The sequence below is a fragment of the Melozone crissalis genome, unplaced genomic scaffold (assembly GCF_028551555.1).
Source record: "Melozone crissalis strain CALT ecotype California unplaced genomic scaffold, PUWL_Pcris_2 ptg000026l_1, whole genome shotgun sequence".
NCBI lineage: Eukaryota > Metazoa > Chordata > Aves > Passeriformes > Passerellidae > Melozone > Melozone crissalis.
Genome location: NW_026535804.1, coordinates 3,536,609 through 3,547,968, shown reverse-complemented (window position 1 = coordinate 3,547,968; position 11,360 = coordinate 3,536,609). Strand labels below are relative to the sequence as shown.

Below are 11,360 nucleotides of genomic sequence, written 5' to 3'. Positions count from 1 at the left end.
TTGTGAAGTCAGAAAGGTTTATTCCAGTAAACAGAATTTCTCTTGAGCTCAACAGTACAACAACACCTGATTGCAGCACATGGAAACAAAACATCCACAGGAAGAATTTCCACAAAATACAGGTTAAAAAAAAATAGATGTGATTGGAAAAACACTCATTTCAGAAAAAAAACCAAAAAGTTCTGTGAGAAGCTTTTAAATTAAACAGTGTTGGATTCAAACCCTGATTGGTTCTGTCTCCAGGAGTGTGCAGGAGCAAAGGAGACTATTATTGCTTGCTGTGCTGGCTCCAGAGACCCTCTCCTCTCCCAAAATTTGCCCCAGGGCAGGGTGCTGGGCACTCCCCAGTGCTGGGCACCCATACCCCTCCTTGCAGCTGCAGAGGCAAAGGGACAGGGTCATTGTGGACGGAGCTTGCCAGGCCAGGGTGAAATGCCCTGGCTGTGGTCAGTAGCTGGGCAGGTGGGGTTTGGGAGAAGACATTAAAGCCTCAGGTTTTACAGCTAAAGGGTAATTTGGGGGGGAGGGATCTCAAAAAGAGATGAGGTTTGGGGTAGAGGAAGAAACAGGGAACAGTGGGGTCCAGGAGTGTTGGGCATCAGGCCACCCCAAACCCTTGATCCCTCCCAAACCCCTGCTTGTGCTCACCAGGGTGTGCAGGGCTTCAAGGCAGGGCTGGAGGAGCACCCTGGGGATGAGCTTTCGGGAGGGGGCACCCCCAGCACCCCCGGGCCAGAACCCCTCTGCAGGGATGCTCACTGGCCACCGAGCCCAGCTCTTGGGTCAGGGTGGAGGGAGCAGCCCCACATCTCTACCAGGAGCCCATGGCAGGGAGGAGAGGAGTGCAGGAGAGGTGGGTAGGGGCTGGGGAGGTGCTAGAAGACACCCACCCCGCCTCAGGGCCTTCACAGGTTGCTGAACAGCTCGTTTTTCTTGCTCCAGTCCATCTGCGGTGCCCTCTTGCTGGTGCGCTTCTGGTGCGCGCGCTCCTTGGCCACGGCCAGCGGGATGTCGAGGTCCAGCAGGGAGCCGGACGCTGAGTGGCGATTGTCACCGTCCTGTGGGTGAGGATGGGGCTCAGAGGGGCGTCAGCCCCACGGCGGGGGTAACCCAGGCCCTGGCACCGCCTCCCCCGCACTCCCAGCCCTACCTGGCCGCGGCTCTCGCTGGGGCACGGCGGGGACACGGCCGCGGGGCTGGGCGGGCGCTCCGACACCGACACCGGCTGCGGCTCGGCCCCGTTCTCCTGAGGGGAGCAGGGACACAGCGTGAGCTCCAGCCCCGGGGCCTGACAACAGCCTCCAGAGCCGCAAACCCCACCCAGGGGGCCATGAAATCCGTCCTTGCTGCACGTAATCCCCGGCAAGCTCCAGGCACATAAATACCTCCAGCGCTGCCCATCGGGGCGGGCAAGGATTAAACCCCGGCCTGACTGCCCTGGCTTTAGCAGGAGGAGGAGGAGGAGGAGGAGGAGGAGGAGGAGGAGGAGGGTGGCTGCAGGGCTGGGTGCTACTTCCCTACTGCAGCACAAGGGCTCCCAGCCCTGCAGTATCAGAAGGCAAAAGAGAGCAGGAAAACAGCCACCTCCATCAAACTCAGCGCAAGCTTTGTTTCCCCTTCCTGGAGGACACCAGGTCCCTTCCCAGTGGCGCCAGCTCTTGTGTGGCAGGCTGAGACCACTGCAGGATCTGGTGGCATCCCCCACCCATGGGCACAGGGGACATGAACAGGAGGGTCCCTGACTGGAGATGGGCATACATGGAATTAAAATCAAGACAAGGCTCTTACCTTCCCTATATCACCATTGGCTACTGGTTCTGGCAAGGGACCTGTGGGATAAGGACAGAGGGTGAGGATGTGTTTGCTTTGTCCCCTTGCCAGTGGAGGGCAAGCCAAGGCTGCACATGGCCAATGCTCACACAACACTGCCCAGGGTCTGGCCAGGTCCTGAACTTTTTAACCACCTGCTGCAGCCAGCCCCGTGGCACAGGGGAATGGTGGCATCCACACGATGGCAGCTGCGATGTGGAGCCCAGTGAGACCCCTTCACCATCCTCCTGCAGAGCAAAGGGCAGCTGATGCCTGTTTGCTGCCCAGGCCATAAACCCTGCCAAAGTGCAACCCAGGGCCATAAACCTGCTCACGTCAGCTCCACCAGCCCTGCATGGGGCCCTTGGCTAAGCAGGGAGACGCCAAAGCCAGGTGATTCTGCTTGGGCCCAAGGTGATAAGGCCACCTCCCAGGCCTCAGCACCCTTAGGTTTGGTGAGAAGGTGACACAGAGCCACCAGAGGTGGCACAAACTCCTCCCAGAGGCACCGTCCCCAGCCCACCTGTCAGGTGCTGCTCTGAGGGCACCACCTTGCACTTCTTGAAGAACTCATCTGTGAGGATGTCCACCACCAGCAGCCTGGTCTCGTCACCACTCGCCTTGATGGCTGCCACCACGTCACTGTGCTGCTTGCCCTCCATGCACACACCATTCACCTGCAGGTACACATCACCACTGCAGCTGGGGGACACCCATCCCTCACAAGCACCATGCAGGGGTCAGGTACCAGCCTTGGTACCGCTCATAATCCCAGCACAGCCACCCCATAGCCCCCACAGGCATTCATGGCCTCATAGGGATTAGCAGTGAAGCCAGAAAAAAACTCATTAAAAGCAGATTTTCCTCTGAGTAATTGGCATGGGGTCGAATGGGCAAAGCTGGCAGGGAACTCCCAACAGCACATGGACCCGAGGCTGGCTCAAAACCCTTGTGCCAAGTGATGGTCTCCAGAAACCCCACAAGCTTCACCCCAGAAGAGGCAGCAGCCCCACACCCGGTGAGCAGCAGGGCTGGGGCTCAGCTGGTCCTTGCTCTCATGGATCATCATCCCACGTGGCACACACCTGAGCTCATCCCCACCCTGGTCCCACCTGACAGCAGGAGTCGCCATCATCGTGCACCGTGTCCCAGCCTGTGCCACCCAGGGGATCCCAGGGACAGTGCTGCTGCTCATTAACCCCCAGACAGCTAATTAGTGCTCAGTGCCAGCCCTCTCCAGCGCTGCACCCGTGGGTGGGGACGGGCAGGCTGGCGCAGGTTGGGCGGCTGTGCCGTGAGTCACCAGCGGCAGCAGGGACACCGTGCGCCTCCCTGGCCGAGGGCAGCTGCCTCCTGGGCTGTGGGGAGTGCCGAGGCTCCCAGAGAGCCCCCCCGAGCTCCCCCGGCCCCAGCACACCTCGACGATGCGGTCCTGGGGGGCCAGCCCCGCCGCCTCGGCCGGCGAGCCGGGGTCGACGGCGCGCACGTACTGCCCGGGGCGGCTCTTGTCACTGTGCAGGTTGAAGCCGTAGCCATCGGGGCCCTTCTTCATGCGGCACAGCCGAGGTCTCAGCTCCTCCTGCAAAGGGAACAATCTGTGGGTGAACTGCTCCCGGACCCCCAACAGCCAAGGACAGCAGCAGGAACCCCAGAGAGCTGCTGGAGCACCAGGGACACCGTCCTCAGGTGGCCACCTGTGGGCACTGACACCTCAGGACAGGATGCAGGGTGCCAAACACCCCATAATGCTGGGCTCTAATTAATTAATTAGGTTCAGGGCACACTAATTGCAGTGAAACATTGAAGAAACTTGTTATTATGTGTGTGTTCCCAGACCACGCTCTTCCTTTTGGGATCAGGGCTGCAACTGCCATGAAGGCGGAGGAGGAAACCCAGCCCCGGTGGCTGGGAAGCACCCCCGCTCCAGCCCATCCACCGGGAAGCTTTGGCCACTGGAGAGGCCTCAGGGGCTGGCACAGGTCCCTGGCGTCACCCCCCTGCCAAGTGCCCCTCCCCATGGCAAACCCAGCCATGGGCTCAGCCCAGAGCACGCCACAGCCACTGGCAGCAGGGCAGGGGCACACAGGGCTCGGGCAGGCAGCTGGAGCCCAGATGGAGCAGCTGGAATGCTGAGGCACCTCCATGCCCCAGCGTGACCTCCCAGGATTGCAAAACAGAAACCAGCTCCACTGGGGCGGCGTGACTGCGACGTTCACCTCTCCAGGAGGCAACACCCAGCTCATCTGCAGCTGGTTTCACCTTGACCTGTGGGTCCACCAGTACCTGGAGCCAGGGAGCCCCACTGGGGCAGCCACACTTGGCCCCCTTGGTGCCCTCTGAGCTCCCCACACGGTGAGCAGCAGGAAGCAGCAGGAGCATCCCCGGGAGCCTGGCACACAGGAACTGCCCTTGCTCAGCCAGCAGGGAGTGGGATGCCCAGGAAGCATCAGAGGAACCAGGTGACATAAACCAGACACCTGCATGTCCCACTGTCAGAACTGCTCTGCCCCTAGCACCCAACACTACTTTTACAATTTATATATAAAATGGTTTGATCCCACCTTGATCACCAGAACCTGGGCTCTGGTTAGGCTCTCCCAGCAGCCAAGGCTCACTCAAACTGCCAGAATATTCCTCACCAAGGGGGTGTATTTAATCTTTCATCTGAGATAATTTTTTCTCTGTGGTGCCCATAGCATCACAGAGGACAGGCACTGCAGGAATTTGCCCTCCCACACCTGCACCAGGATGCTCTTTACCCCCTGCAAGGCACTCTTGCATCTTGGCACGGAATCACCTTTGCCCACAGCAGGGAACACCTGGGTCCTGGGGTGCTGACAGCCCATATCTGACACACTGCTGTGGCACAGGGTCCCACAAGGCTGGGGTGACACATTCGCAATTGCCAAGCCCAGCGCTGCAATAAAGCCCTGATAAAGCCCCATCCTCTTGCACAACACCTTCCTTCATGGTCAAGGCTGGCCACCACCCCAGCAGCACCTGACAACGCCCCGGCAAGGGAGGTGCAGGCAGCACCCAGCACATCTGCCAGGAGGGAAGGCGATCCCCAGATGCCTCAGCCCTGGCACGCAGGACGCGGTCTCCACGTGTGCCAGCTGCACATGCCCCATGCAGCAGCCCAGCTGTGCATTCCCTGCCTGGGTGGAGCACTGTGACCCCCTCGACTTCGCCCCTTCTGCCCTCCCGTCCCCACGCCGTGCCCAGGTGAGCCGGTTCTCAGGGTGTGACAGCAGAAGTCCCAGGCAACGCTGGGGACAGACAATACCCAAAATAATGACAAAGGGCAGGAGCTGCTGGATGAAGGTGGCACCTCCCCAGAGCCCTGCCCTGGCTCAACCCTGAGCAAGGGTTCAGGCTCTGGAGCACCCATGCTGCCGGTGCCCTTGGCAGCTCTGCGGGGCTGCTCCACGCCGATAGCTCAGGACAAAGCCAGAGGGAGCACCCAGCGAGCGGGGCTGGCAGCGCTCCCGGGCGAGGAGGAGGAGGGAGGGCTCTGCTCCCACCCATACCAACAAAGCCCTGGCAGCCTGAGCTCACTGAGATGCTGGTGCCATGAGTTTTGGGGGGATGGGAAGTCCTGCAGGGCGGACAGATGTCTCAGGACACAGGGACAGGTCACGGCGGTGAGGGAGGCAATGATCCTGCAGAGGCAGCAGGGCAGCCTGGCCAAGCCATGACCCGGCCCCCCAGCCCCTCCAGCCCAGCATGCCAGGCTGCCTGACCCTCCCCAAGTCACCAAAACCCTGCAGGCAGCCACCATTCTGCCATCCAGAGAGGAAAACAAATGCATCTGATCCTCCAGCAGCCGTATCCTGCCCATCCAAGGGGTGAGCACCCCATGGCAGTGCATCCTTTCAGCCCCAAAGTCCCCTCTGGGCTGAGTGATGCGAGGCAAGAGGGTTTGGGGCCAACAACCCAAGGATACCCGTGGCTATGGAGCTTGGAGCTGGGCAGTGGAAATGCCCCTAATTTCTCTAAGCTGCTGCATCCTGTCCTGCAAGGCCAGCAGCTCTCCTGCCGCGCTGGGATTAGCTGGCAGAGCCGTGTTACAAGCAATTACACCCTCAGGCAGGGAGGGCGGTGGGGGGAGCTGCCATCAGCCCTGCAGAGGCATCCCACGCCTCCCCTCTGACCCAGGGAAGGCAGAGAGGTCTCTGTCTGCAGAGATGCCCGCTCGGCATGAGCGCTTCAGGAGCATTGCACTGCTGCTCCTACCCTGGAACAGGATTTGGGGCACACCCAGATGTGTGCTGCTCCCCCCGCAGCACCTTCAGCCACCTGGCAGGACCAGCAATCCCAGGGTTGTGGGGATCTCAGCTGCACAGCATGTCAGGACTCACACCCCATTTCCCAGCCACTCCATAGCAATTCCAGGACAGTTTTTGAAGCCTCAAGTCCCAGGAAATTCCCTGCAGCCCTACAAGCAGCATCAAGCCTGCTGGCGGCAGCAACCTTCCCAGTTACTCAAAGAGAAACACAAGAGCTCTGAGGATGCCTGAGCCAGCAAATTCACACGGGTCCCAAAATCTGGCTCACACATTCGGGCTTCATACAAAGGGGATGCAAAGCAGCCTCCTTTGCAGCATCCCTGTCACGTCCTGTTTGACTGGAGCTGCTTTTCATGCAGCTGCCTTGAGAGGAAATTTAATTCATTTCCTAATTAAACTCCAGCTACCCCAGTGCAACGCTCCCAATGCCGGGGGAACTGCTCCCTGTTACACTCTGAAACCCAGCCCTGGGAGGCTCTCCCAGGTTTTACAAGGAGGGATGAGCCTTGCTGGCAGGAAGGGCTCTAATTGAACACCAAATTTGCAAGAGGGAAGCCTGAGGCTGGTAGCAAATGCCTTGCCCTGGTAGCAGAGCACTGTGCTGCCCTGGGAACACTGTGCAGCTTGTATGAAACTTTCTCAAGCCACTCCCGAGCAGCTGAAGCCTCCGGAAATAAAGACACAGGCAGACAAACTGTCACAGCTCTTGGCGGGGGGACACCCCCACGGCACAGGGCCCCAGGAAATGGGGCTGACCTGGGGGCTGTGAAACTGTCACCACACTGCTCAGCACGCAGCCAGGAGGGCATGGACCGGCTTCCCGGGGAGGCTCAAAACCTCCACCACAGCGTCAGGGGGATTTGCACACTCAGGGTTTGATAGGAATGAAAAAGGAGCCTCCCACAACTGCCTCAGGGACCTGTGGGGGTACCTGAGATCCCTGGCAGTCCCAGTCATGCAGGACCCAGAACAGTTTGGACAGAGAATGGATTCTGCTGGAAGGTGGGAGACATTAAACACTGCTCACCACGAGCAACTCTCCCAGCTCCTGAGCGTCTCCAGGCTTGTTAAACAAATAAAGGCAAGTCCAGCCCAATAAAGCAAACAGAACTCTGACACGTGCAAATCTCCTGCTTCCCCTGTGATCCCAGGAAATCCTACCAACCCACAGTGATGGGATGGGGCTGCAGGGGGATGGAGCAGCCAGCACTGGTTGCCTGCCAGTGGCCAGCAACAGCCCAGCAGTGTGTTCCTGCCTCACTGGAGAGAAATTCCTTTCTGCCTGCCCCGGCTGGGCTCAGCATCCCACCCTGCCTGGTGGGTGCCTGGCCTGGGCGATGCCTCCAAAGCCACTTTTCCGCTGGGCCCTGCCCCCAGCCACAAGATTTCCTGCTGCTACCTGTTGAGAAACCGTCTGGGGCCTTGTGGCAATGTCACCCCATGTCACCTGCTTCCTGATCTAGTGAGGAGAGAAACCGCTGGCAGAGAAACCACCAGCAGTAACCGTGCATGGGCTGCTCCCTGCGCCTCCTCCCCAAAACTGTGGGGAGTTTTCAGCCAAGAATGTCCCCAAAGCCATGAGGTATCTCCAGCTGGGGCTGTCTCCCAAAATCCTGTGGGGCATCTGCAGCTTCCTAAGCTCTTTCCATCACTCCAGCCAACACAGCGAGCAGGCAGCAGTCCCACAGCGTGAGAGGGCTCCATCCTCTCTGGGGACTGCACCTCCTTAGCCCCCAAGCTGGGCAGGGGACTCACCTGAGCTGCATTAAGAACATCCCCTTTATTTTTCCCAGCCCATGGAGAGGTGTGGGAGCAGAAAGCAGAGCAGAGTCTCGCTGGCCCCTGGGAGGGAGTGCCGGCACTGTGACACACGGGAGAGCAGGCACGTTCTCCCTGCATGGGGAGCTCCGGGGCCACACGTGAGGGACCTGGGATCATACAGGGGACAGCCAGCAAGACAGCACGGGGACAGAACATGGCTGTTCCCACCCAAATAAGCCCATCAAGGAGGTGCTGGAGTGATGTTTTAGCCAGGCAGTGATGAGAGCTCTGCCTGCAGTGGATCAGCCCAACCAGGGGAACAAGCACAGGCTAAAGTCCCACAGGAGATACAGCTCAAAACCACCTAATCCTCAGCAAAACCCTATGTTGACAGCAGCTCAGCGAGGCACCCAGCTCTTCTTGGGGCTCAGCATCAACACTGGGAAGGCTCCACTATACCACCCTCTCTGGGAACAGGTCATAAGATTTCCCCAGAAGGTTCCTCACACTGGGAACTCAAGAGGCTGCTGCCCAGGGAGCCATCCACATGTCTGTTGTAACAACAAACACGTCTTTGCTGGGTAAATAAAAAGCAGTATTCTCTCCCAGAGCCCCTAGCGTTTCTTAGGAACCGCTTGGGGCATGAAAGGTCAGCTGTTTCTCAATTCCTCACCTTTCTACATCACTTTGTTTGTGCAACTGCTCACTCCCACGCGTGCTTAAGGCCAACATTCCTGAGTTAGGAAGCGTCTGTGGGGACTGACTGCCGGGATCGACCCCCCAGCCCGGGAGGAGCTCTGCTATCTCCACTCCACAGCAAGAGCGACTACTCAAAGCACGAGTGACTACTACCAATACCTGCAGTCTCAGCCCCGAACAACCTCTGCCACGGGATTTTTGTTGTATTTTGGGGTGGGTTAGTGCCGGCCCCCCTCAGCCCAGTTCTGGGTTCAAAGCTCCCTCCCCGTGTTGCTTTCCTCAGCCCGTTTTACCGGCCCCGCAGCACAGGACCGAACGGGTTCCGCGGTGGGTCCAACCAGCCCCGCCCGTCACTGGGAGACAGGACCATTTAGAGGAAAAAAAAATGTTTAAAATAAAAAAGGCAAAGCAGCCGGGCGCGGCAAGACCCGGGGCTTCTGGGGAGCCGCGTTTAAAGCAAAGTAAAAAAAGAAAGAATCGAGACCGAAACCACACACAACGCCCAGGGCGGCCGCGGCTGCCGCTCGCTCGTTTGGAAGGCGACCGCGGCCGGTCGCAACCCCTCCTCCTCGGACAACACCCTCTGCCCCGAAAACCTCCGAGCCCCGGTCCCCGGCCGCTCATTTACCCGCTGGTCGCCGCCACCGGGCTCCCGCGCCGCGGGCTCCGCCGGCACCGGGGCCGCCTGCCCGCCGACCACCGGCAGCTCGGCGCCCGCCCCGCCCTGCTTCGGCAGCTGATCCTCGGCCGTCGAGTCTACGACGAGGAGACTGACGGTGCCGGCGGCGGCGCGGATCCGCTCCACCACCTGCTGATGGCTCTCCCGCTCCACGTTCTCGCCGTCCACCTCCAGCAGCCGGTCACCAGCGCGCAGCCCCGACCGCTCGGCCGGCGAGCCCGCCTCCACCAGACGGATGAACTGGCCCGGCTTGCCCTTCTCGCCGTGCAGGTGGAAGCCGTAGCCATCCGGGCCGCGCTCCAGGCGGCACAGCCGGGCGGCGGGGCCCGCGCCGCTGCTCATGGCGGGGGAAGCGGCGGAGCAGCAGCGGGCCCGTCCCGCCACCCGCCCTCAGCGCACTGCGCGGCAACGGACCCGCGGCAGCCTTATATAGGGGGGCGGGGCGCGGGGCCGGCGGCCACCAATCGGAGCGCGAGACGGGATGATGCCCGCCAAATAAGGGCAGAAATGGGGCGTGGTTATGCAAAATTTAGAGGTGCGGTTATGCAAATTAGGCGGGTGGGTATGCAAATGTCCTCTCGCCCCGGCGGGGCGCTCCGGGCGGGGCGCTCCGGGCGCGGCGCCGCGGGGTCGCGGTGGCTGCAGTGGGACCGGACCGCTCCCGCTGGGCTCCGACCCTTCCACTGCCCCGCAGCCACCTCCGCCCGCCCCTGGTGCCACCCGAGCCCACCGCGGCAACTCCCGATTCCCGCTGAACTCCCCGCGCCGGGGATCGGCTCTGCCGCCGTCCCGGAGACAGCCCCGACGATGGCCGGAGATCGGCGGGACGCTCCCAGCTGTTTCTGCTCGGCAGCACGTCCCGGGTGGCCGCTTGGGGAACATCCATCCCATACCCTCACCCAGTCCTTGAAGGCTGCAGTTGCTCCCAGCGCTTCTCCGACGTAGAGGGTGGAGGGATGCTCGAAGTAAAACAAAAATAAGTGAAATAAAATCCCCAAATCGAAACTGCGCGGGAGGGCGGGCCGGGAAGAGGGCAGGTAACTCGTTTTGCAGTGGAAATGAGATGCCAGCCCTGTTCCCCCAGCCGCCCCTGAACCTTGCTCAGCCCCCTAGATGCGATGGCCCGAAGGGGGAGGGAACCCCAGGGGATTTGCTCTGCCCTGGCTTCGCGCTCTCTGCTCATGGACTGAGAAGCACAAGTAGCTGCAGGGGGTCATGAGCATGTGAGATGCTGGGATTGGGACTCATCCGGGACAGAGCAAGGCAGTAACCAGTGTGGGCTGCTCCGGCCACGCCGCAGGGCTGCTGGTGCCAGGCAGAGCTGGCTGCTGGGACTGTCCCAGAGAGGACAGCACTGAGATGTCTCCCAGCGCAGGGCCTGCCTGAAGTTCCTGGGCAAAGGTCCTCGGGGCAGCCAGGACCGAGTTTAACCGAGCTGCAGACCGCAAGCGAGGAGGGCACAGCTGCATGCCGTGGCACACGTGTCTCACAAGGCGCTGCGCCCCAAAACCCTGCTCAGGGACCCCAGCGGCCGGAGAACCCCCGTGTGCTCGGGGGGGCCGCGCTGCCGCTCCGTGGGACGCAGCTGCGAGCGCAGGGTGGGCTCATTTGTTTCCTCCACTCGGCTGAGCATTCGCCCGCGGCCGCTCGGCGCTGAGAAAAGCGGCGCGGAGCAATCCCACGGCAGCCGGCGGCAAATGCCTTCGCAGGGGAAAACCAGGGCAAGCGTGCTGTGGTACGGCCCCAGCACGGGGGATCCATCGCCCGTGCACAGCCGTCCCCTCGGTAAGGGGAGCCCCACGAGTGAGCTCTTTGGAAGGGCAGATGCAGAGCACATTTTGGGTACCCTGTGCTCAGCCAGGAAACAAAACCCAGCTCCAGCAGGGCTGGTTGGAGCACGGGACCGAGATAAGGAAGAAAGGCAGCAGCAAAGGAAACCGCTAAAGCTACTTTTGGGTCCAGCAGTGCCTGCGGGATGGCAGGGCACAGGCAGGACCGTCGCGCCCCAGCTGCCTCCTCCTGCCCTTTGCATCTTAAAGGAGCTCAGGCAGGAGGGGGGAAAGAGAAAAGAGCCGACGTCTGTTTGTGTTGAAGCCATCCAGCATTTTTTTGCAGACATCAGC

The 11,360-nt window shown here is 60.8% G+C and overlaps 1 protein-coding gene across 1 annotated transcript; it reads right to left on the bottom strand.

Annotated features, from left to right (window-relative positions):
- On the bottom strand, positions 1-9,619 carry NHERF1 (NHERF family PDZ scaffold protein 1). Its single transcript, XM_054278803.1, has 6 exons — positions 9,187-9,619; positions 3,227-3,388; positions 2,333-2,486; positions 1,789-1,829; positions 1,151-1,246; positions 1-1,058 (listed from the first exon to the last, which is right to left on the bottom strand). The coding sequence occupies exons 1-6, from the start codon at positions 9,577-9,579 to the stop codon at positions 906-908; spliced, it is 999 nt and encodes a 332-aa protein (XP_054134778.1). The 5' UTR covers positions 9,580-9,619; the 3' UTR covers positions 1-905.
- Between the last annotated feature and the right edge of the window lie 1,741 nt (positions 9,620-11,360).